This window comes from Macrobrachium nipponense, chromosome 34, assembly GCF_015104395.2.
Source record: "Macrobrachium nipponense isolate FS-2020 chromosome 34, ASM1510439v2, whole genome shotgun sequence".
Lineage (NCBI taxonomy): Eukaryota > Metazoa > Arthropoda > Malacostraca > Decapoda > Palaemonidae > Macrobrachium > Macrobrachium nipponense.
This window is the reverse complement of record NC_061095.1, coordinates 5,220,839-5,247,648: the sequence shown is the minus strand read 5'-3', so window position 1 is coordinate 5,247,648 and position 26,810 is coordinate 5,220,839. Positions and strand designations below refer to the sequence as shown.

General features: G+C 44.8%; 2 protein-coding genes across 2 annotated transcripts in view; both read right to left on the bottom strand.

The window, feature by feature from the left end:
• The window catches only part of LOC135207762 (uncharacterized), a 10,417-nt gene extending 8,198 nt beyond the window's left edge, over nt 1-2,219 (bottom strand). The window contains exon 1 of the mRNA XM_064239588.1: nt 2,052-2,219. Within this exon, the coding sequence (XP_064095658.1) occupies nt 2,052-2,219 (168 nt within the window). The remainder of the gene's footprint in view (nt 1-2,051) is intronic.
• LOC135207639 (ionotropic receptor 93a-like) lies at nt 2,058-26,810 on the bottom strand. Its single transcript, XM_064239502.1, has 7 exons — nt 26,587-26,810; nt 26,097-26,242; nt 25,113-25,202; nt 24,333-24,399; nt 23,970-24,069; nt 21,960-23,755; nt 2,058-2,220 (listed from the first exon to the last, which is right to left on the bottom strand). Exons 1-6 carry the CDS (start codon nt 26,714-26,716, stop codon nt 23,497-23,499), a joined length of 792 nt encoding a protein of 263 aa, XP_064095572.1. The 5' UTR covers nt 26,717-26,810; the 3' UTR covers nt 2,058-2,220; nt 21,960-23,496.

Below are 26,810 nucleotides of genomic sequence, written 5' to 3'. Positions count from 1 at the left end.
CCCACTGTCACGGTGAGACCGGTGCTTGTCCTCACGGCGCGTCACACCGCTGCTGGCACCGGCGATCGGGGGGACCTCTTCCCAGCCTCGGCACGTGGCAGGTCAGAGACCGTCTCGTCAGCCCGGGTAGCCAGCTGGTCGCCGCGAGAGCGAGAGCTGGCCTGGTGAGAGTCGCCTGAGTGGCTGTCACCAGTCTTCCGCTCCGTGCCGGGAACCTCACGTCGAGCAAGCTCTGGCGTCTGGTTCTTGGCTGCACGGTCGCTGGCAGGCGACCGTACACTCGGTACCTCTCACGAACGAGAGGCCGAGACGGAACCTGATGCAGTGGTAGAGCCTCTGGCACCAGGCGAGGAAGTACCGGTGTTAGCCGGTACTCCTCTGGTCCCCGTAGTCTTCTTCCTTACGGAAGAAGAGAAGGGCCCTGCTCCCGAAGGAGCAGGAGGACCAACGGAAGCAACCCCCGTCTCACTGGAGCGAGACGGGCCCTGAGAAGCTCCCAAAGGAGACTTCTTAGGAGGGGAGGAGGCAACCTTCTTCTTCTTCGGCTTTGAAGCCTTAGAAGTCGAAGGGGGAGAGGCGGCAGACGACGACGACGACGAAGAAGACGACGACGACACCTTCCTCTTCTTCTTCGTCAGCTTCCTCAGGACCGACGTTAAGTCTACCATCCAGGGTGGAGCCGGGGCAGCAACAGGGCCCGGACGCACCTGTCCGGAAAGACCAACGTCGGGTACAGCAACGCCACGAGCAGGAACAACCTCGGCAGGAGCAGGCATCACAGGAACAGCAGGCACAGTCAAGGCAGGAACGGTCGGCAACGTCTCAGTGGTCACGGCCGGAACAGTCATCAGCGTCTGGGTGGGTACGGCAGGCACGGCAGGCGGCATGTCCAACACAGGAGGACAGACCAGCATCACCGACATCCTAGGCACCGGCGGCAGGTCCAGGGGCGAGCTCTTCGGGCACTCAAAGTCAGGTCTCGGCAGCACGGCAAACCCGGGCGGCGGCGGCAGCACACTCCCCCGTGGCACGGCGATCGGTCCCTGTACAGATGTGGTTGGAGTCACAGACACTGCATGTGGGGAATACACCAGATGGGGGGGAGCGGAATAACCTGGGGTGGTCAACGTAGTGGTGGTGGTGGTCACCGTGGCATGCGTGACCGCGGCAGCGCCAGCCAAGATGATACAGGAGCCCCTGGACACTGGGCATGCCTTGCAAGCCCAATGACGCCCACACCTGGCCAAGGTCGTCCCTCGCAGCAGAAGCACCTGGGGAAGCACAGGTCGGGTGATTAAGGGGGGTCTCTACCTCCTCGCGGGGAGTAGACGAATGGATAGAGGACCCTGAATACAACTCCACGTCGGGGTACCGAGCGCCCTCCTCCACACTCGACAAAACATGGGGATCTATCTCCGGAAAACTGCGGAATTTGCCGCATTTTCGCCCCTCAGTTCCTGGACACAGTCGCCGGAAAATGGAAGGGCGCGGAGAATCCATCTTGATTGATATCACTTTCAATAATAAAAATTATGAAAAGGGAAATGATTGTACTTACAGTTTCACATTCAAAACAGAACCAGAAAACACAACCATACACAAAAGCGAACAACGATAAAGCGGGCAGAGAGCGAAGAACACACATCCACTCGCTATGAGGCCGAAAGCAAAAGTGATTGCTTACCTCCCAGTCGCGCGGCGTGCGCCTGTCGGACAAGCAGTTAACTACCGAACCCCTTATTCCAAAGCTTACAACCTATCCAGCTGCCGCTAGTAACCTTCCTATTGTAAAAGGACTGAAGGTTTGTATTCCGTGTCGGAACAAATTTCTATTCCCATCCTACAGTAGGCTACCTATATACATTTATCTCTAACTTTCCTTCATTAAACAGAAAAAATTTATTTGGATCAACTGCACAGTACAACCAAGTATACATAGTACTATACCATATAATCCAATGTTCTGTATACCACGACATATTTCTGAATATAATACGTATTGTAGTACTGTACAGTAGTAGAAGAAGCATCATAATACATAGAACACTTACAGCTTGTGGATTTCGTTCTGTACTCTTCCTGAGAAGATCTCGATACTGTGTGATGAATTTCAAAAGCATTTCCTTTTTGTTTCCCTTTACAGCAGACTGAACTATGTCCAACATTTTGCAGACTTGTGACCAAGGCACAAGACGAGCAACTGATACATTCTTTGACATCCTGGAAAAATATACAGCCACATGTTAAATACTGTCCTGCCAGTCAAAAAACATTCTAATAAGAATTAACCAGAAACATTCTATCATGCTTATGATTACTTACCCTCTTAGACTATGCATTAAAAATTTTCCTTCATTATATACAGTACAATAACAGCTAAGCTTATGAATGTATTCATTAGCTTAGGTTCCCTCTAAGCATTTGCAGAGTTTTGTAGTACCTTGTATCATACGAGATTTCAATAATAAGTATCATCACAAAGCAATTAATCAGAACACTGGGTCAAATATCTAGACCATGTAAGGGCTTGCACAAATTATTTAATTTTAAAAAAGATAAAATCAGGAAGAGATATCACTGGGAGCCATGAGAAACTGCACTAAACTATTATGTACTATCACAACACTGCAGATTACAAGCAAACTGTCCACAGCATTTACTAATCAAAGGGCTTTGCATTCATAGTCCCTTTGCTAAAAAAGTGGAGGTAATTTCCAGAGAACTAATAGATGGGCACCTAAAAATATATACATACGTACTTCAGATCCACTGAATGCATGATGTTGCCCTCTGTGACGGATCCACCCTGGAATGAGTTGTTTCAATCTTCATCCGTCTATAGTACAAAACTTGTGCAATGGAGGGAAGTCAGTAACAAAGTATCTAATCCCAAGTTGACTGTAAAAACCAGGAAACAGGCAGACTACAACATCTAGCATCACCCTCATCTCTGCCAAAAGGGCCAGAGCTTTAGGAGACCTTTTAGGGTAGGCCATAAAAAACTACTGAAGAATATAAACTAACCATGGCTCCAACCCTTGTCACTGCCAATTGTTCATAGCAAGACAGTCATCACCCAATTCATGGCAGCTGGGAAGGGGAAACAGGCTACCTTTGAATCTCCCTCCCATCTTTCTTTTGCCTTGAGCATGAGCTGAAGGGGGAGAACCAAGAGGGTGGTAAGATTACTGCCCCTTTTCCAAGGAAGAAGAAACCTAGGCTCCTTGTCACATTTCAACATGTCATAGACACAGAAGATATGGTTATCCCTGAAGACATGGATAAAGTGCCCTTCAATGCCCCACAGGGCTTGGAGGAGACTGCACAGGGGATCAAGGTGTCCCAGCTATTGGAATATGTACCTCATTTTCATAACAATGTTACTCTTCAAAGGATGAAGAGGAGCACAAGACCAATCCATCCTGCAGAATGAAACTACTTTCTGCCAAATCTTGTTGGGAGAAGAGTGTAGATGTAAGGACATATCATCTCAGAACAGTTTTTTCCAATACCAACAACCTGTGAAATTTTCCCTCTCGTCTGCAGATGAGACTCAGCTCTAACAACGGCTTTCTTTTCCCGTCTCTCTCAAGTTGTCTAAACGAGCTTTTAACAACCACCTTCACTTTCCCTGATCCCAGTCCCTGCATTCAACACAAGCCAAATTAATCATGAATACTTGTCCCCTACAATTGATACAAATGGTATGAGAATCATAAGAGGCCTCCATCAGTCTAGTCTTGAAGCCTTTGCTGCAAAAACGAATACTAGATGCACTAGAGCCAGACATCGTCATGACAAATTGTCTTAATCAGTGGAACTGAAGTCCAGTCATTAACCAGCAGAAACTAATTGGGCTCTTCAGTTGTGTTGTACCTATTCTTCCCTGAAAGTGGGTGGGGCTAGTCACCTACACTGAAAATGATATTGTTATGATACAATAAAGTTTGTTCATACTTACCTCAGGACTATATATATAGCTGTATTCTCCGAAGTCCGACAGAATTTCAAACTCCCGGCAAACGCAGTGGTCGCCAGGTGGTTAAGTACCCATTCCCGCCGCTGGGAGGCGGGTGTCAGGAACCATTCCCATTTTCTATTCAGATTTTTAATGTCATTGTCCCCGAGGGGAGGCTGGGCGGGTACTTGATTATATATATCTGCCAGGTAAGTATGAACAAACTTTATTGTATCATAACAATATCATTTTGTTCATGACACTTACCTGTCAGATATATATATAGCTGATTCCCACCATTGGAGGTGGGGAGGGATCAGAATAAAAGGATTTTGGGAAACATTTCACATGCAGATGATAGACATCTTGGTTCCTTACCTGTTAGCGTAGCTGACTTCGTGATTACTGTCACCCAAGTCTGCTTTTGCTTTACTAGAGTCTCCAGCAAGGACGTGACCTGTATAGCTGGTGAGATCTAGATGATCTGACAACGGGGGCGTGACCACAATGTGTCTAGACCATATTGACCATACTTTAAGGGCAGCGAAGCAAAGAAAAAACCACCACCTGACCTAGCCTAGACAAAGTTAGTCCCCAAAACTTTTTTTAAGGCTAAAATAAAGGGAAGGTCCGCCTCTAGCGGTCGACCCTACAACCAAAAAACCAAACAACCATAAAATAAAAGCACACCTATCCATTTTCTAAAAGGATAGGATTCGTGCCACTTCCCGTACCCAAAACTGAATCTGGCTGATATGTATGGTCCAAGCGAAAAGCAGTTCTCATATGTCACTTTCACATCCTGAGGTAGTGTGAAGCGAACACAGAGTTGCTTCGCCAAAATGTGGTGCTCACAATATCGCTGAGCGCCATATTCTTCTGAAATTGCCATCGAAGTTGCGACAGCTCTAACTTCATGAGCATTGACTTTCAGAATTTCAGATCACTATCTGGGCAGGACGAATGGGCCTCCCTGATGGTGCTTCTCAAGAAGAACGCTAAGGCGTTCTTAGACATAGGTAAATCAGGTCTTTTCACAGAACACCAAAGATTGTCGATTGACCTCTAATTTGTTTTGTTCTATCCAGATAGAATTTTAGAGCTCTGACAGGACACAGGACTCTTTCTGGCTCTCGACCAACAATCCCTGTTAATCCCTTGATATCAAAGTTTTTAGGCCAGGGATTGGAAGGATTTTCGTTTTTAGCTACAAAAAGGAAGGACTCAAGGAACAGACTGCATTGTGTCCCCTAAATCCAACATTTTTTGCTAATTGCTTGACCTCACTCACCCTCTTCGCAGTGGCTAGGGTGGTTAGAAAGAGGGACCTTCTTCGTTAAATCTTTCAGCGAAGCCTCGTGCAAAGGTTCAAAGGGACTCGCCATTAAAGATTTTAGAACTATGTCCAAATTCCACGAAGGTGTTTTTTAACCTGTGGAACCTTTGATGTTTTCGAAGGATCTCAGAAGATCGTGAAGATCCCTATCATTCGTCAAATCTAGGCCTCTATGACGGAAGACTGTTGACAGCATACTCTTATATCCTCTAATTGTTGATACTGCCAAACTTGTCTACATCCCTAAGATGTAACAGGAAATCGGCGATTGGCTCACAGAGGTCTTGGAGGAGGAAATGCCCTCTTTCCTACACCATCTTCTAAAAACAGCCCACTTAGATGGTAGACGATTGATTGAGGAAGCTCTTCTCGCGGTGGCGATAGCTTTTGCCACCTCTCCTGAAAACCCTCTCGCTCTTGCCAGTTTCTTGATAGTCTGAATGCAGTCAGACTCAGAGCGAACGGGTTTTGGTGATATCTCTCGAAGTGGGGCTGTTTGAGAAGATCGGGTCTTACTGGTAGGATTCTTGGGAAGTCCACTAGTAGGACATGACCTCTGTGAACCACTCGCTTGCTGGCCAGAATGGTGCGACCAGTGTCATCCTTGTTCCTTCCGACGCTGCTAACTTCCTTGTTACTTCTCCCAGAAGTTTGAACGGGGGAAAGGCGTATACATCCATCCCCGTCCAGTCCCAAAGCATTGCGTCTACTGCTACTGCTTCCGGGTCGATGATCGGTGAACAGTAAAGAGGCAGTCTCTTCGTTTTCGAAGTCGCGAAGAGGTCCACTATTGGTCGTCCCATAGTCTCCATAACTGTTGGCAGACTTCTATGTGCAGAGTCCATTCTGTTGAAATTAATTGATTTCGACTGCTTAAAATGTCTGCTCTGACATTCTGGACCCCTGAAACAATCTTGTCAGGAGAGTTATGTTCCTCTCCTTGACCATAACAGGATTTCTCTCGCTATCTGTAGAGAGAACGAGAGTGTGTCCCCCCCTGTTTCTTGATATAAGAAAGGGCCGTGGTGCTGTCCGCGTTGATCTGGACAACTCGCCTATGACTCGTTCTTGAAAGGCTAGAAGTGCTAAGCGAATTGCCTCTAACTCCTTGAGGTTGATGTGCCAAGGCTTCTGTTCTTTTCTCCAGAGGCCTGACACTTCCTCCTTTCCCAGAGTTGCTCCCCAGCCTGTCATAGACGCGTCTGTAAATAACACAAGGTCGGGGCTCTGAAGACAGAGGGACACTCCTTTCGACATCTTGGTGGGATCGAGCCACCATCTAGGTGTTTTCTTGACCAACGGGGATATTCTCAAATTCTCCTCTAAGTTTTGTCTGTCCTGCCAATTTTCTGTTAGAAAAAAAAAACTGTAGGGGACCTGAGATGTAGTCTCCCTAGAGAAACAAACTTCTCCAGCGAAGAAATGGTCCCCAGCTGACTCATCCATTCCTTCGCCGAGCATGTTTCCTTCTCCAGGAAGGCTGACACTTTTTCTAAGCCTTTCCGCTGACGTTCTAGCGACGGAGCCCGAAAAGCCACTGAATCCATCTGAATCCCCAGATACACGATGGACTGTTGTTGGGGTCAGATGGGACTTCTCGTAATTGATCAGGAGGCCTAAAGATTTCGCCAACAGTAAACGTAGTCTGAAGGTCCTACAGACACCTTGCTCTCGACGACGACCGTATGAGCCAGTCGTCCAGGTAAAGAGACTCGCATCTTCGAGAGGAGGTGAAGCCACTTTGCCACATTCCGCATGAGAAAAGTGAAAATCATGGGAGCTGTGCTCAGTCCGAAGCATAGAGCTCTGAACTGGAAGACCTGTCCTCTTAAAATGAACCTGAGAAACTTCTGGACTGGGGATGGATGGGGACATGGAAGTAAGCGTCTTGGAGATCTAATGACACCATCCAATCCCTGGTCTCAAGGCCCCTAGGACCGATTGTGATGTTTCCATTTTGAAGCTTTCTTTCTTCACGAAAAGGTTCAGACTGCTGACATCTAGGACAGGCCTCCATCCCCCAGACTGCTTCGGAACCAGGATAACCTGTGTAGAAGCCTGGGGAATCTGTCAAGAGCACTCGTTCTACGGCTCTTTTCTCGATCATTTGATCTAATAATCGAGTAGAATCTGTTGCTTCTGCGGCTGATAAGCTGGTGACAGGTCTATAGGCTTCATGCTCAACGGAGGCATGGAGAGAAAGGGAATTTTTTTTGTATCCCTTCTCTATAACCTTGAGGGACCAGGGTGTCCGTCCCCTTGCTCTCCAAGCCTCTGCGAAGAGAGAAAGTCTCCCTCCCACCGGTGCCTGAAGGGCAAGGTTGTCACTTCTTTCCTCTTTGCTTTGCGGGGGTTCTGCCTCTAGCAAACACCGCCCCTCCTCGTGTAGCAGCTCTTGATGGTGCTTTGCCACGAAAGGGCTTAAAAATTCTTCTGTGGTACCTGAGCTACTCGAGAAGATGATTGTGTCGCAGGAAGTCTAGATGATTGCGACAGCAAATCCTGTGTCGCTTTCTCTTTCAGGTTCACAGATAAATCCTTTACCATATTTTCAGGAAAAAGATGGGAAGAAAAGGGGGCGAATAATAACTCCGCTTTCTGCGTAGGGGGAAACTGCTTTAGCCGTAAAACTGCAGAAAAGCGCTCGTTTCTTTAATATTCCCGTAGTAAAGTGGGTCAGCTAATTCATCCGAGCCATCCCTTACTGCTTTGTCCATGCATGACAGGACGCTCGATAACTCTTCTAATGACAATGATTCTGGGCTCTTAGCTTGCAAACCTAAAGCTCCCAAGCACCAATCTAGGAAGTTGAATACTTCCAACGTCCTGTACAGTCCTTTTAGATGGTGATCTATTTCCGGCATAGTCCATGAAACCTTAGCCGAGGACAGGTAAGATCTTCTTGGTGCTTCGACCAGGTTTGAGAAGTCACCTTGCGCAGACGACGGAAGTCTCAACCCTGTTTCTTCTCCGGTATCATACCATATACCGGCTCTCCCCATTTAGCTTAGCTGGAGGAAGCGCAAAGGACGTCTTTCCTTTCGTCTTCCTTGATTCCATCCAATCATTCATCCTCTTCAACGCTCTTTAGTAGAAAGCGAAGCAGCCATCCTAACAAAACCCGGAGCTTTTCTCGTCTTGGATGAGGATAGTTGCGATGGCGGCGAGAGAGGAACTGGTGCTTGGAATTTTTCCGAAAACAATTCCTTCAGTAAGCGCGTTAACGTGCTATAATCCGTAGACGCTTCTGAAGGCTCTTCCTCTTCTGCAGGATGCGTATCGTTAGAAGACTCTCCTTGATCTTGACGGTCCGAAGTTTCTTTAGCTAAACAAGAAGTGGTTCTCCTTTGAGGCTCTGTTCGTAAGGGGGAGTTTCTATCCGCTGAAGGAATAGCCGAGACAATGCGCGAATGATCCGCCGTTGTCTTTGAAACTTCAGACTCTCTTGTAAAGCCTTGTCTTTCGAAGTCATTAAAGGCAAAGGTTCTTCAAAGCCTCTTTGCGGGATTCCTGTCGATCTTCTCTCAGTTGAGTACGTTTCTCTTTCCGAGAATCCGAATAGTCGGGTGTCTATCGTCATCGCGAGCGCCCTTGCTAAGGGAGCGAGACTTAGGACTCACAGGAAGCCGTGCCAATGAAAGCTTCCGATCCCGCTGGACTCTAATGTCTATAAGACGTTTATCCATCAAAGAAGCGTCCTCAAAAGCGTCCTGAAGCGGGACGTGCTCTAATGGACGTCGAGCGTCTTTCAAACTTCGCTTAGGACGCTTAACCTGTATCGGGGCGTCCTCTCGAGCGTCCTGGTGAGTCTTACGATCTCTCTTAAAGCGTTGCGAGTTCTCATATTCTAAAGCACGAGCCTTTCGTCGATATTCGTACAGTATTTCCCTTTCTTGAGGAGTAAGATCAGACACATAATCTAAACGTTGCTCTCTTTGAATCCTAGAGCCTTCTGAACGTCCTGATACTTTTGGCGTTGGTAGGCTCTCTCATGATAGAAGCGTCGAGTTGATGCAGAAGTCCGTCGAACGTCGACACGAGGCTTCTCTTGCTCGTTCTCAACCTCTCTGTCCCCATCGCCACTTCTGGACACTCTCTCTCCGGAAACACTTGCGTGTTCTCGGTTGAGTCTGAAGGATCCCGAAGAGACGACGCAGGATGAGGCTAAAGAGCGAGGCGAAGCCGACAAAGGTTGTTTCGATTCTTTAACAGGAAGCCAAAGATCCTTTCTACGCCGATGAGGCTCTCTTCTCCCTTGCGAAGAAAGCCGACAATCGTTTGACGCAATTGCCTACGAGTATCATTAGACGGTGAAGTTCCACGTTCAGGAGAAGGACTCATCATATGCGAAGAAGGGCGAATTGGAGCCCTCTTCTTCCTTTGAACTCTAAGACGCTGATAGTTCTCAAAAGCGTCCTCATCAGAAGACGCCCTGCCTCTCTTCTTAGGCGTCAATTCTTCGAAGTGTTCGGGTGATGATGAAAGAACAGGACGAGAAGTAGGACGTGAAGCGTCCACTTCCTTAAAACCTCTCCTAAGAGGACGAGAAAGACGCTGGCCGCCTGTGCGACACCTAGTGTCAAACTCGTACTCCTCGTGAGAGGCCCTCTGAGAGCTCCACCCATCCCGGTCAGGGGAGGACGCCTCAGAGACGAAAAGCACTCCTTCAATATCCGTGGCCTCGATCACACGCTTCGGCAGCCGGGTGGGAAGCGTCCACAGGATCTGCTGAAGGGACGCCAGACCTGGTGGGAATTTCCCGTAGCCCTCCTTCGGTTTTCAACATGTCCATTCCCTGAGTCCTGGGAGTCCGACAGAGGTCTATTCCTAGAGGCACTATGGGACCGATCTGACGCCCCCTCACTACACTAGGGGCACTAATATTTGCCACTACACTTCACTGGGTGGTCTTCAATGCACTCACTTTCGATTCTAGCGCACGAATCGACTCCATGATGGAAGAAGGCAATACCTTCCGAAGCAATAACTTCATTGCCCGAAGGCAAATACACAGGGTTAGATTGTAAACAACCTCTACAGGAAGGTTAGAATGCGAATTACTATCCTTACTCTTCACAGAAGCACTTCTGGAGGAAGATCTTCTGATTCTATCCCTTTCAAGCTTACGAACATACGAATCATAAGTCTTCCATTCATTTTCGGTCAACCTTTCACACTCTTTACACCTATCATTCATCAAACACTATGATCTCTACATTTCGTGCATACTGTATGAGGATCCACCGAAGCTTTCGGTAGCCTCACCTTACACTCTAGCACAGTACACACTCTAAAACTAGTTGCAGAAGATCCAGACATATTAGAGAAATCCAAAACCAAATTCAAAAGACAAACCACAATCGCGTATGCCAATCCACCGAGCAAGTTTCAAAAAACCAAGAGACAATCAAATACTCAAGTGAACAAAGAGTTTTCCAGAATCCTAGGCGGAGGTCTGTAAACAGTTGTTTACCGACCGGCGACAGAGAAAAAGAAAAATCTGAAATAGAAAATGGGGAATGGTTCCTGACACCCGCCTCCCAGCGGCGGGAATAGGGTACTAACCACCTGGCCGACCACTGCGTTTGCCAGGAGTTTTGAAATTCTGTCGGACTTCGGAGAATACAGCTATATATATATCTGACAGGTAAGTGTCATGAACAAACAATAGAAGTGTTACTGCGAATTTCAAAACTTAAGCTGCCGTGCACATTGAAACATTAGCTATGTAATTACTTGGTAAGTTACATATGGAATTATATTTTATTTATCAGGGAATGTCATATAGATTATTAATATTATTATAGAGTGGATTAATATGACCACTGAGACACCTTTCCAGTTTTCTCATAGGGCTTGCCCTAAGGATTTGTTCTTCAACAACAGGTGAAAAATTAAATAAAAGTAAACTTACCAAAGTTAGACAACAAAGTAATAGGAAAAACAAGGGGGTTGGGGAGCAATGGGAAATACTAGGTGCCAGATGAAAGCTAGGTACTCATACACTGTATATAGTGGCTGCAAGTTAAACTCCCAAGAATGATATTATTTATAGCTTTCATCATCCCAAAAGTCTTTCAGCACCCAGGTTCATTGAAATGCTGCAGTCATACCTTCACTCTGAATACTCAATATTAAATATATTTCTCTCTTCGGCTCGATTATCTGTTAGTATGTAACCTTTGGTGTGATGCAGCAGCAGTAGCATGGTATTATCAAAGTTTAGTTAACATTTGAGGGTCAAAATCAAAATCATCATCAGTGCTTCCAATGTCATGTGACATTTAGAGCATCTGTGGAATTTCACCACTCATGTCTTCCCTGCATTTCATTTATGTACTACAAATCTTCACTCACCTCCAGCCTTCTCCCTCATAGTTCTCATCTAAGTATGTCTGGGTCATCCAACTTTTCTGGTGCCGTTGGAGTTCAGCTGATGCTATAACATACTGTTCTACAAGAGGTGATCCAAAGGATAAAATTCAAGCCAACTCCAATTTTCCCTCATCATCTCATTTACACTGGTTGGTAACTGTCAGTTCCACCCCAGATTACAGACTGACAACGTGTTTTATCAATCAAAATATTTTCTAAAAAAAAAAAAATAAAAAAAAATGATATTGTTAAACTACAATAAAGCTTTTGTACATACTTACCCTGGCAGATATATACTTAGCTATAGTCTCCGACGTTCCGACAGAATTTCAAATCTCGCGGCACACGCGACAGGTAGGTCAGGTGGTCTACCTTACCCGCCGCTGGGTGGCGGAGTATGAACCAATCTATCTCTCCAGCCAGATTTTTTCTCTTTCACCTGTCTCTGAGGGGAGGGCTGGGTGGGCATTAGACGTATTATATCTGCAGGTAAGTATGTACAAAACTTTATTGTAGTTTAACAATATCATTTTTGTACATGAACTTCCCTGCCAGATATATACTTAGCTGATTGGTCACCCTTGGTGGAGGGTAAGAGACAGCTAAATAAAGTAATAAGGAGAGATAAGAAACAACTGATGTTTGTAGGATAAATAAACCTTGGTTCTTACCTGTTCAGGCGCAAGAAGACTTCATTGATATTATCTCTGAGTCTGCGTTGCCTGGAGAGCTACAGCTAGGACGTGACCTGATGCTGAAAGACTCTCGGGATCTACCACTGGGATATGTGATCCCTTTGTGTGGTAGAATCCAAGTCGGATCCTGTTAAAGGGAGTTCGTCCCTATCTTAACAGGTCCTAACCCACTACTACTGCAAGGAGCCACACTCATCAGACCACCTAACCAAACTACTAAAGATTAGTATTACGACCTAAAGAGATGCCTTCATGCATCCTCTTTAAGGCAACCAACAACAACAAATACAAGGGGCGAAAAAATTTATACTACTAAACAGATGAGTTTCCAGCTCCCTGCCCCAGCACTGAATCCGCAGATACGTACGGGCCAAGGCGAAGCATTTTTCGTAAGTGATTCTCACATCACGTAAGTAGTGGTTCGCGAACATGACTGACATCTCCAGAATGTTGTCTCCATCAGATTTCGCACGGACTATTCTTGTTGAAAGCAAGAGAAGTTGCTATGGCTCTTACTTCGTGTGCTTTCACTTTAAGAAGCCTAAGATGTTCTTCTCTGCAGGATCCGTGTGCTTCTTTGATGAGGCTTCTCAAGAAGAAGGACAATGCGTTCTTCGACAATGGACGAGTAGGCTCTTTTACTGAACACCACAGTACCTCTCGGTTGGCTTTCAGTTGCTCTTTCTTCTAAGGTAGTATTTCACCATTCTCACTGGGCAAAGAGTTCTCTCGGTTTCTTCTCCTACCAAAGAAGATAACCCACGAATCTCGAAGTTCTTGGGCCATGGACTTGATGGGTTCTCATTCTTTGCAAGAAAACCAGGAAGGAAAGAGCAAATGAGAGAGTCCTCCTTAAAACCCACATTACCATCAATCGCCTGAAGCTCACTCACTCTTCTGGCGGAAGCTAGAGCCATCAAAAACAGAGTCTTCCTGGTAAGGTCTCTGAATGAGGCTGAATTAGGGGGTTCAAACTAGAGGACCCAAGGAATTGAAGGACTACATCCAAATTCCAGCTAGGTGTCTTAGGATACTGCATTTTTCGTTGTATTAAAACGACCTAATAAGGTCCTGTAGGTCCTTATCTTCCGATAAGGGTGAGGCCCCTGTGCCTGAAGACATTCCCGCCAACATACTACGATAGCCTTTAATCGTCGAAACGACTAAGCACATTCTTGTAATTAAAGAATAAAAAGAAGTCTGCGATTTGATTCACAGAGGTACTGGAAGAGGAAACGTTATTCCTCTTGCACCATCTTTGAAGACATCCCACTTCGATTTGGTACATCATAATGTGGAAGGACCTTCTCGCTCTAGCGATTGCTTAGCAGCTGGCTGACGAAAAGCCTTTCGCTCTGACCAGTTTCTGGACAGTCTGAAGCCAGTCGACTGAGAGCGGGGAGGTTTTTGTGGTACCTGTCGAAGTGGGCTGTCTGAGTGATCGCTCCTTAGAGGAAGCGATCTTGGAAAATCCAATAGCATTCCAGCACCTCTGTGAACCCCAATCTTGTGCTGGCAAAAGGGAGCTATCAAGTCATCCTCGCGGAATCTGACTCTGCGAACTTTTTTTAAAGTCCAAACCCAGAATCTTGAAGGGGAAAGGAAAAACGCGTATACATCGAGTCCTTTCCAATCGAGTAGGAGGGCGTCTATCCCTATTGCTCCTGGATCCGAGATGGGAGAGCAATACAGATCCAGTCTTTTGTTCTTTGCAGTTGCAAACAGGTCTAAGAGAGGGCCGGTCCCGCACTTCCAAAGGACTTCCAAAGGCTCTGGCAAACATCTTGGTGCAGAGTCCACTCTGTGGGAAGGACCTGATCTTTCCTGCTGAGGAGATCTGCCCCTTACATTCCTTTCTCCCTGTACGAATCTGGTGAGAGTTTTATCCCCCTTTCTTCTGTCCACAGAAGAAGATCTCTTGCTGTTTCGTACAGAGAGAAGGAATGCGTCCCCCCTGTTTCTGATGTATGCCAGAGCCGTGGTGTTGTCCGAGTTTATTTGCACAACTGCTCCTGTCACATACTGACTCGAACTCCTTCAGAGCAAGCCACACGGCTATTAGTTCTTTCCTGTGATGTGTGCCAGGAAGACTGGTCCCCCATCCAGGTTCCTGACACCTCCTTGGTTCCCAGAGTCGCCCCCCAACCTGTTTCCGACGCATCGGAGAACAACACCAGGCTGGGTTTCTGGGATTGAAGAGGCAGTCCCTGCGAGAACTTGTCGGATCCGCCCACCATGCTAACTCCTTCTTGATTTGAAGAGTAATTGACAGGGAGAAAAACTTCAAATCCTGAGAAGGACGAACTACTCCAATTCCGATGAAGAAAGAATTGGAGCGGTCTCAGGTGCAACCTTCCTAGGGAAACAAATTGCTCCAGTGAGGAGAGCGTCCCTCCCAGCAGACTCATCCACTACTCACTGTGCATACTTCTTTCCCTAAGAAGGTTGTTACTTTTTCGAGTCCCCGGGCTATTCCTCTCCGTGTGACGGAAAAGCCCGAAAACTCAGAGAGTTCATCTGGATCCCAAGATAAAGCACTCTTGAGCGGGAATCAGACTTGACTTCTGCAGATTGACCAGAAGTCCTAAGGAATAAGTCAAATCCAGGGGTTTTCTTCAAGTCCTTCAGACAACGATCTCTGGAATTGGCCCTTATAAGCCAATCGTCGAGATAGAGCGAAATCCTCACCCCTTCCAGGTGAAGCCATTGTGCCACATTCCTCATGATGGCCGTAAAAGACTTGGGGGGCCGTGGAGAGGCCAAAACACAGGGCCCTGAATTGGAAGATTCTTCCCCCCATCATGAATCTTAGAAACTTCCTCGAGGAAGGATGGATTGGGTACGTGGAAGTAAGCGTCCTGTAAGTCCAAGGACACATCCAGTCCCCTGGACGGAGTGTGCTTAACACCGAGGGCAGTGGTCTCCATCGTGAACTTCTTCTTTCGACGAAGAAGTTCAGGGCGCTTACATCCAACACCGGTCTCCATCTCCTGAGGATTTTGGAACTAGGAACAGGTGGCGGTGGTTGTAAAAGCCTGCCGAAAGATGATCTGCCACTAGTCGATCGCCTCCTTTTCCGCATCTGGTCTACCGCTAGTCGGATGGGCTTGATTCATGATGGGGTCCCTGTATCTGGCCGTCACTCCTCGGGGTATCGTCAAGGGAGGCCTCGAAAAGAACGGGATTAGATAGCCCTTCCTCAAAATAGACAGGGTCCAGGCATCTGCGTCTTTCCGGGGTTTGGGGCCCAGACTTCTGCAAACTGTAAAAGCCTGGCGCCTACAGTTGTCTGAAGGACTTGAGTCTTACTTGGGAGGTTTGATTGACTTCGTAAAAGTCCTCCTCTTCTTGTTTGGTTTCCGACCTCTGAACGAAGAGGATCTAGAGGTAGATGCCCCTCGAAAGGGTTCCTGAGAGGTCGGCTTAGCTTTCTTGTCTTAGTCTGGAAGGTAGGGCGCGGCTTCCTTGCAGACTGTGCTAGAAGGTCCTGCGTAGCTTTGGCAGAGAGAGCCTTCGAAATGTCTTGAACCAGGTGTTAGGAAACAGCTGTGTAGAGAGCGGGGCAAAAAGCGAAGACGATCTCTGAGCATGTGAGACCGATTTTGTTAAAAATGAGCAAAAATACTGACTTTTTCTTCAAGACCCCTGCTCCAAACAGTGAAGCTATTTCGCTGGGCCCCATCTCTCACCGATTTATATCCATACAGGATAAGACACAATTCAAATCCTCCGGAGAAAACGTGTCGGTCCTTGAGTTTTCTTGGCTAGGACTCCGAGGGACCAATCGAGAAAGTTGAAAACTTCCAAGACTCTAAAAATGCCTTTTAGAATGTGATCCATTTCATTCATTGCCCACGTTGTTCTGGTGGCCGAATTCAAAGCTGATCTTCTAGTGGCGTCTACTAGTGCCGAAAAATCTGCGTCAGCTGAAGACGGAAGGCCCAGTCCCAAGGGTTCTCCTGTCTCATACCAAAATCCTGTCCTTCCTGAAAGCTTCGACGGAGGGAAGGCAAAAACATTGGTTTTCCCCGCTTCCCTCTTTAGTACGCATCCATGAACCGAAACTCTTGAGCGCTTTCTTCATGAAAGAGTCGGCTTCATTCTAACACACGAATCCTTTTCGTTGCTTCGCTGTGGAGAACAACGAGTGTGGAGAAGGAGGAGCAGTAGGGCTCAAAGACTCTCCGAACTCCTGAAGGAGAAGTTCTGTGAGCTTCTTGTAACGAAGGAAACACTGTTGCCGAGGTATTAGTTTCCTTTCCATCAGAGGCTTCTGGTCTTCTTGAGGAGGGAGAAACGGGGATGAGGATCCTTATGAGAATCCTTAGATGAATTTCCTAGCTGGGGTACAGTGCGATGAAGGAGACAAACGTCTTGAATGAGGAGAAGATTCCAAAGTAGAAAGGCGTACAGGAGAACGACGAGTTGTTGTTTAAAGAAGGGCGCTTATCCGAAAATTCTTGTCTAAACTTCGCATTCTCTAGAAAGACCAACGTCTATCCCTAGGGAAACTACGAGAGGGAGAGCGCCTGCTAAGATCCTGGCGCCGATCGCGAGGAGAGCGGCTACTAGGCGCCGAGCGCCTATCTGTTACAGGGCGCTTAGAGGAATCCTGGCGCCTACCAAGCGGCGAAACGTTGCTAAAAAATAGGGCGCCTTTCAGGAGCAGGGCGCTCGAGAGGCTCTTGATGCCTACGAAGCGGAGAGCGCTGCTACGCTCCGAGCAGCTTAAAACGGAACAGGGCGTTCGGCGAGATCTTGGTCCTTACCGAGGGGAGAACGTCTGTAAGGCTCCGAGCGCCTAACAGAAGCAGGGCGCTTGAGGCGTTCTTGACTTCTAGCAAGAGGAGACCGAGATGAGGAGTAGGGAGTCTCGAGACGAAGAGCGCCTACTAGGAGCGAAGCAAACGAGGATCAAGGTGTCTTTCTCCAGGAGAACATCTACTAAAAGAATGACGCTTACCAGGAGCAGGGCTCCTACTAGACTCTTGATGTCTTACAGGGGAGGAGCGAACTCCATGCGATGAGCGCCTACCAGTCAACGTTATCCGACGCCCGACTACAGTAGTCGGAAGGAGAAGTGCGCTACTTCCAGAAGGCATTCCCTAGGTTCTCTGAGAAGACGAGGAGAAGAAAGAGAGACGGCGAAGACGAACCAAGTCTCTATGACCTGAGCGACTCTCTCTTCTTGCACGAACTCTAGAAGAAGGAGAAACAGAAGGGGCCTGAGCGTCTACCCGAGGCAGGAATCCTCATTTGAGGAAATATCTTCATAGTCCAAGGAGCGCCTATCCGTCGAATGGCGTCATCGACACCTCCGAGCGGGAGTGGTGTTCCTCTCGTGAAATGTTACGATGAGTAAGAAGAATCCTCAAAAGAAGGAGAACGCCGATTGCAAGGAGAGCGCTCTTCCGACGAAACGCGCCTCGATCTCTTGATCGGGAGAGACAAATCCTTCCTTCTACGCGATCTCGATGCCAAGGAGTCCGCCAAGGCTGTGATCTGAGCTTGTAGGCCCGCTAGTACTCGAGAAGGAGAGTCCCAGGATCTTCTTCCGAAGCAAGCTCAGCGCGAGGCGCGGGAGAAGGAGGGCGATCACCGGATCTCCTAGGCTTCTTTGCTTGCAAGGAAGCTACATCAGAAAAGTCTTCTGGGCTGGACGCTAACGTACTGAAGGGAGCCTCCGCAGCCCTCTTCAAACGGGCGTGACGCCTCCTTAGAGCTCCACCCACGCTTCGGCGAAGGAGAAGAGGATGACGAAAAACACTGGCGAAGAATATTCTTCTTCTTACGATCCAAGGCAGCCTGGGAGCGAACTTCAGGATCTGCCGAGGGGACGCCTGACCGGTGGGGGCTCTCCCTAGCCCTCCTGCGGCTTTCGACTTTCCTCCTCCACTGGAACTGGAGTCTGGAAGAGGTCTAGGCCTGGAGGCACTAAGGAGCGGTCAGACGCACCCTCCACATCACTTGGGTACACTGCACTTATCATCACTGACACTCTTACCTTGCTCAGTACGAAGATTCTTGTCTTCCTTAGAACACAAGGAAGCTTTGAGGCCGCCGCCTCCGAAGACGAATCTACGGCTTCGGTGCGGGGAGCAGGAGCTGAGACCTGGGAGGAAGGTTCTAAAACTACATTAATGTTAGTTCATTCTCACTCATTCTCGACCTGCTCGAGCTCCTTGAAGAAGCTTTACGTACCCTATCCCTTTCAAGTTTCCTAATATAAGAAGAAAGAGCCTTATATTCATCTTCGTTCAAAACCTCACACTCTTGACACGGGTTACTAAACGAACATTCATTCCCCCTACATTTAACACAGAAAGTGTGAGGTGGTCCACCGCAGCTTTCGGTAAACCTCACCTTACATCCATCGGTCACACATACTCTAAACAAAACCGGACGTTTTGGAAACAGAATCAAAATCAGACATTCTACAGGAAAATCCAGCGCAAAGTCAATAACGGTCCACAATAAGCGTATGCCAAGCCAACATAGAGCGAATACGTCACCAAAATGTTCAAATCAATCTCCAGGCAAGCGAGAAATGAAGAATATATCGGAAGAAACGACAACAGTGTTATCGCTTCAGCGACAGAAAAAATCGTGGGCTGGAGAGATAGATTGGTTCATACTCCCGCCACCCAGCGGCGGGGGTAAGGTAGACCACCTGACCTACCTGTCGCGTGTGCCGCGAGATTTGAAATTCTGTCGGAACGTCGGAGACTATAGCTAAGTATATCTGGCAGGGAAGTTCATGTACAAAACTAATACTACTGTCATGTCCATAACTTATAAGCCCAAGTATTACCTTTTATTTGACAATGCTGCAGGAGTATGAATCGTGAGTAGTAAGTTTCCAGGCAATATGAAGCTTTAAAAATAATGATGCAAGCTTAATTTTTATCTGGAATACTAAAGGCTGACCCACCTGACATACTTTGAGAATTTTAACTAGACTGCACAGCTGCATTAAAATAGAGACTCAGAAGAAAAGTAAGTAACTGTGTTGCATTAACATTTTATAGTTCTGAAAAAACACTCATATTCAAAATTAAACCTATGCCAAAGCCTTGAATCTAAGCTGCCCTCAGAAATTTTGGGGCAACACAAAACAAACAAGCAGTAGAGAATAAAGGTTAGTTCCACCCAGGATTTCCATATGACCTAGTGTATAATGACGTAACCTTTACTACAATTAAATTGAATAAAACTTCATCACAATGTCTATTACAACATCCTATACCAAATATCTCACTACCCTTAAGCGTATAAAGTGCACAAATCCTACTGACCATCATATATAGCCTAAGTTTGAACCTCAGAACTTATCACAAACTATTTGTACCCTACAATGGTATTTAGTATTAGGTAAAACCCAAAACCTATATTACATAGTGTATAGCCTATTCCTAATTTTCCTTTACTAGTCCTAGTTATGTCAGCATAGCCCATCTTACTACAATTTATACTGCATAAATTTGCTACCTAGGATATGCTAGTAATTATCATAAGGCTTGCAAGCAATTATGGTTAAAATTCCTTGAACCAAAGCTGTACTAAAAGAAACAATGAATACATTTGGAAGTACAACTTAGCTTTACACTAGGTTCATGCTACTAGGATGTTCAGAATATGCCTACATATAGGTTAATAGTGGCATACTAAACATAACCATCAACACCTCAATTTGATAAACCTGTACTACTGGTTAGACTACTTTATGATATAGGCTAAAGGGTAGAGTTTTCCAATTCATAGCACAAACTACTATTGCAGTATAAACTAGAATTAGAGAACAGCTCTGCATGGGGTAATATCTTGGTTACTTAAGAATTTACCAATGTTTTTTGTCGGCCAACTGTGATTAAACTATACCTAATTAACCTCAGAAATGGTATGTTACTGTAGGTTGGCCATTCTGGAATGCTACTGCCCATGTGCAGCATTATAGGGGAACATCTGGTAAAATGTAGTTTCCTTCACCAGGGGCCTGAGCCCCACCCTGAGTAACACAGCCTACTAGGTTAGGTTAGGTTAGTTTAGTTCCTTCTATAATCAGTACGTTTCCTTAGCCAATCGCATATAGGGGGAAACAACAGAGTGGACTAGCTGATCCAGTCTTGCCCACTTGTTGATCCTCCCTCCGAAAAAGTACTTTTCCTTATTTAGAAAGGAGATTAGAGGTCTCGAGGTGTTGCTCCCACCACCGATGACTCATGCCTGGTGCCCATCTCCGGTGTCAGGACGTGTTAAAGTACTTTTTCGGAGGGTGGATCAACAACCGGGCAAGACTGGATCAGCTAGTCCACTCGGTTGTTTCCCCTATGGCTCCCTTGTGACTTCCAGGGTAGCCATCATAACAGCAACATATCCGCAGTCTCCCCATGTTTTACCCCATCCAAAATTCCCCATTACCAAGGGTCCCTGATAAAGATGTGAGGTTACCCAATACCTGACCGACCGACAATAAACATCACCACCTCCTCCACCAGCACACTAAAAGTTCAGGAAAAATAAATTTGAACAGGATATTGGTACGGCAGACATATCACTGATGGCAATAGATATTGGTACGGCTGTGAATTGCGCATGCGCGAACCCTCATACCGCCTCAGGCATATCAGTGACAGCAAGAAAATGATGACCTAGCAACGTGAACCGTGTAATAGTAAATAAGTTTTTGCTGAAAAACAGATGTTTTCAGGTTTCAACAAGCTGAAAAAGGCAATAGATGTCTACGAAGAGTCAAACTTCCAGAAATTGTACATCCATAGGTCACGAACGATCGAATCTGTGTACTTCAAGTCTTCTTTGAATCTCCTCTTCAGAGCTCTTTACGTGACCGAATCAATCGTTCATGACTTACAGATATACAATTTCTGGAAGTTTAACTCTTCGTAGATGTCTATTGCTTTTTTCAGCTCGTTGAAACCTGAAAAAATATGTTTTTCAGCGAAAACTGATGTATTATTACACGGTTCACAGTAGATTCAAAGAGGATTTCAAGTACACAGATAGATTAGCTAGTTTAGTTTTATTTTTCATGTATATAATCAAAATCTAAGTACCTACCTATGTTCAAGTATTAGGTATTGTGAGTTTTTATATTTTCATTTACTGTCAAAATGTTTTGGTGCTTTGGTGATGACAGTATGGTGCTTCACTCTGACAGGCGTCAATAACCTCGTCGTTGCGACGCCAGTAAGAATTAATAAATCAATCAATCAATTCACTCTGACATTTTGAATTGAACATTTTCAGCGAAACAATTCAGTTTGACTAATATTACTACTGTCACTGACCTTCTAGTGCCTCACCTACAGGTAGTCTAATTCTAAAGAATATAGTAGGAGTTCTGCACGAACTGCAAGGAATGTAACCGCGGATACGACATCCACTAGGGATTGGGGCGTCCAATGTACTATTTCGCCGTTTTTAGTACTGGCCCCTGGGGGTTAGCTAATTACAGTCGTCCGAATAAATATTACTTTAAATTTTTGTTCAGTACCTAGCTATAAATGGCGAACTAGCTAGGTACTACTATAACAAATACTACCTAGCTAATTTAACATTCCAGCACCTTATTGCTTACCTTGTGAGTAGGTAGGCCAATATTTGAAAATGAGCCTATGTAACTCCCGGTGTATCTTTACTCCTATTGCTGATTTTTACTTAGGGTTTAAACACAAAACCTATCACAAGCTTTCTTGTTGTTAAGCGGTTATTATGGCAGTCGAACCACAACAAACAGCCAGACTAGGATTCTTGATTAAACATGACAGCAACTGTCAGCGGGGAGGGCAGACCCGTGTAGTAGTAGTAGTAGTAGTCGAGAGTTCCCTCTGAAACTGTTCCCCTACTCGTTCTATTCCTATCTTGTTTGTGTTTATTTACGTTTACTGTTTGTAATTCCAAAAATCTTTTATAAATTATTTTCCTATTTTCAATTTCTTCTTTCGTAGATCTACAAATAGAATTATGTTAGCGACCAATTTATCTTTATTTGCTTGATATGGCTGCTGGGCTATTCCAAATTTATTTCCTGTATCACAATATACGTACTGTGCAGTAGCGTAAGAAATTTTCTAAGTTTTGTTATTTCTTCAGAGAAAACCATTTTGTATCTTCCCTTATTAACCCATTTCTATCGCTTAATTCTAGTGCCTAATCTACGTAGTACTACTGATCAGCATTTTTTTCGGTGTTATCATACCTGGTAGTAGCTTCTCCATTGTTTTCTTGATATTTTCTATAGATGTTTTAGGTTGCCTTTATTTCTGTCATCCACGCTTTTTTGTCCGTTATTTATAATTTCTTTAAATTAATTGCCTTTAACTGATTGAATTTTACTTAAGTTTATGTTTAACTTTTTCAGATACTCTTTTATTTGCAGAGTTCAAGGGGATTTTCTTATTTTGATATTGGTCTATGGTTATCATACAGAAGCCCGTTTCCACCAATCTCAAGTGTGTGCTTCAGTTATAATGGTTTGTTCTAGGTGATCCAGATCTAACAACATCCCTTGACTTGCAATGCATATGGCCAACATTTAGCGATTTCAGATCATATTTGTTCTTACACACGCAGTGTTTAACTTCATTTATTCTCTGAATGTATCTCTAAATCTAACACCATTATAGATTACATATCAATACACATCTTCAGTTTTTTTAGCGCTGCCCTTCATGCTGCTAGATTAAAATGGCCTAGTACCACCGCCGTAGAATTTAACTCCTTCGAGCAACTATACTCGGTTTTTTCCATCTGTCCACCCACCTGTGGTGTATGCGTATGGTAACGCTGCGTCCCGAGCTTTAGATAGCTACATTCAGCTTACATTCAACAATAATAATAACATCCTATTTCGAATATTAACGGTGTAATTCGCGTACAGTAAATTATTAAAACACTTTTCAGTTGCAAATGTGCACCGAGATATCCTTTTATTTATCTAAAACTTACAAATAGCTTAACTATCTAAAGCCCGGGACGCAGTGTTACCACACGCAAACACCACAGGCGGGCTGACAGATGGAAAAAAAAAAAAAACAAGAGTATAGTGAGCAAGACTGTTCGGACTCAGATTTCAGTCCACGTAGGCTGCAAAGTCACAAAAATATTCCGTATCACTACTTCGGTCCTTGTGATGCTTTGTTCGCCCTTCTGCAATACAAATTTTGCCTCTCTACCAGGAAGGCAAGGGATGTTACGAAGATACCAATCACGTAGACAAAGAAGCCACCTTGCAAATGTTCTATGGTCAGCGCAGAGGGAACTGCAGATAGGCGCTGATAAGCTCGGCCACCGGCTACTGGATTCTGGCCCAGTTTCAGTACTTGCTCTTTCTTCCACTTGTTGATGAGGCCGCCTTCGTTCAGGTGCGACAGACTAACAGAAGTAGATATAAGATTAATTGTTAATATACTGCATGTTTCACTTTTAATTATTTTATGCCCTTTATTATTATAATGATTCTATCAAGAAAGTAGGACAAAAGACAGTAAGTTTTTAGCGGCTGAATGCGGTAATCAACGTATTTTAATCTACTCAGAACAAGATGAAAGGATGATTTTCATTCAAATAAATCTTTTGAGTTCCTTACATGTCACTCATGACACTTTTGAAGGGCGATCTTGTCCGGCAAACAATTCCATATTTTTGAGGAAAGAAGCTTTGACGTCCCATGTAGAACTTCTCTTGGCCTGTATGAAAATAATATTGATAAACTGCCTCTCTTTCAAACTTTAAAGTGGTTTACAGTCCTTTTGTTCCCAACTTGAAACCTATCCGTTGATATCTACTTACAAAATATATCATGAAACTAGGACATCTATTTTTAATCTAAGATCAGCTAAGTAAATCAACATTCCACTCCGGCCAAGAACGTAAAGTGCAATAGATCAACATCTATTCGTGCCAAATCCCAAAAACATCCAAAGCATAAAGGAGTCTAAATTAAACGAACCTTGTTTGAGAGTCTGCATTTCAGATGCCAAGCGGGCCTCAATGTAGACAGCCTTACCAGAAAGAGTCTGAAGGAAAATAATTGAAAATGGTAGTATATTAACACTTTTCTTCGGCATTACGCAAATAAGGCATTATGGGTAAACTTATTAACAACTATAAAGTTACCAGATACTTTTACTGTAAGTGTTATTTCAAGGTAGCAACACCTTGTTTATTTGTTTATTTTTTCACCTACAGCTCGTTTTCCCCTTAAGCTGCCAATGATGGGAAAATATCGATCTGCATTGGTCTTCTGCGTGACAGCAGAAGATGGAAGAGAATTTCGTAGTGTTTGCGATTATTATTCTAGCGATATGAATGTTATACTGAGGGATGTTAAATGAAAACAGCGTTTTTAACTCTGACAGAAAGCACAGACGTGACTTTTGAAAGGGAAAAGGTTGTAAGACTAGGAACGACTATCCCAAAGAAGAATTTACTCCAGATTGTATTCTTAAGCAAGAACCAATGATGCAATGAGAAAATACTACCAGATAGTGGTTCACTAACTGTCATAAGAAACTAGACGTATTTAGCAACCACAATTCTTAATGCTTTAGTTACTGATGATTTTTCTCTCTACAGTATCACTATTCTAGGAATAACTTTATTCGCCGTTCTAAGTTACTAGGAGCTTCACCATCATCTTCGTTGCTGATATTTGTGACGATGTTATTATTATTACTGAAGTTACACTTATAACTGACCATTGCTCATATGAAACCTTGATCACACTCACAGCAGCAACGCCGTCTGCAATGACGTCGACGTAGTTTTTCTCTCCCGAGATGAGATTTCCGATGTCGCGGTAAACGCCCGAGGTTGCAGACTGCAAATAGGAAAGAAACTTTTATCGATTTTTCCATCTTCATACGTACTTTGATATCGTCTTTCATTATTTCATTATCACAAATGTGCGATATATATAGTAATAGTGTATGTATTACTGAATCACGATGATATGGAATGTGTTGAATGTATAAATAAAAGCAAACGCCAGGAGGGAAAGGTGAAACAATGGAGTGGTTACTAGGCCTAAGTCACCTTAGGTCTTTATAGAATGAGCAAGTGCTTTGCTAAAACACGAATTGTGTATTCATGGAATCATTTACCCCAACTTAAATATAGCTCTTTTGGTTTCCATAAGGTGAGTTTTCCAGTATTGTGCTCAATAAAGTTATTTCAATCAGCTAAAACAATGTCTGTGAAAGTTATGAAACTATTTATGCTATAACTTATTTAGCGCACTAAAGTAATGTTGATTGTTTAGAAGATTTTGAAGCTATCTTCCCTAGCTTATTACACCTAATTAAGTCTTTCTGACCTTCAGTGTATTATCAACAAAGCGGTTTGCCTTAACTTAAACCTAATTCTCGGGTAATGAAGCTGTTTCCCCAAACTTAAACTCTATATCTTCCTGACAAATTCAAGCTATTTATCATTAACCAAGACATCTATGGTAAAAGAAGAGGCTTCTCTCAACTCAGGCTACCAAATCTATGCGTATTAAGAGACCCACCTTGAAGAGGAAGTCGATGTTTCATTACCCAAGACCTCCATGATTAAAAGAAGAAGTTTCCCTCAACTCAGGCCCAAATCTACGCTGATTACGAGACCAACCTTGAAGAGGAAGTCGATGTTTCATTAACCAAGACCTCCATGATTAAAAGAAGAGGTTTCCCTAAACTCCGGCTACCAAATCTATGCTGATTACCAGACCCACCTTGAAGAGGAAGTCGATGCTTCCTTCTCTGAAGATCACGGGATAAAATCCTTTGTCTGTCGCACCGAGGAGATCGGAGAGGGAGTCTACCGGCTTCTCGTAACTGGGGACGCTCAGGTAGGCCGTGAGGACTCCAGAATACACGGCTGGAAATTGCAAGATATTTATAAATAACAACACCATTATATAAACCAGACAAGAGCGAATGAGATTTTTATACAAAATTACTGGGACGCTCATGTGTTTACGAAATGTATAATTTCTATCCAGCACCATCCAGGCTATTCATTTAATGATGAGATGCGCATTGAATTATATAAGCCTCCATGTAAAAATATAGATAATATCAGCATTTACAGCAAATTGCTTGTATGTTAAGCTAACATATGCCAAGTGCTTTTTATTAGGAAAACGGTCACCGTGGTGTGGTCGGCATCGATGTGATATCTTTAGACATAGCTTACAACAAAACAAAAGACTATTCACTCACAATTGATGTAATAACAGTACAGGTACCAAGCACCGAAGAGGTACCTGATGGACCAAGACGGAGGCACCAAGGTGTTGTCCATTCTCACGAGGCTACGGAAGGTGCTGTAGGTGATGCGATCCAAAGTCATGTCTTTCGAGCTTCTTCTTCTATCAGGAGTCGATAGAGAGAGCAGGTTCGTGACATAGATCGCGAAGCTGTAAGCGAAGACGCTTAGTCCCAGC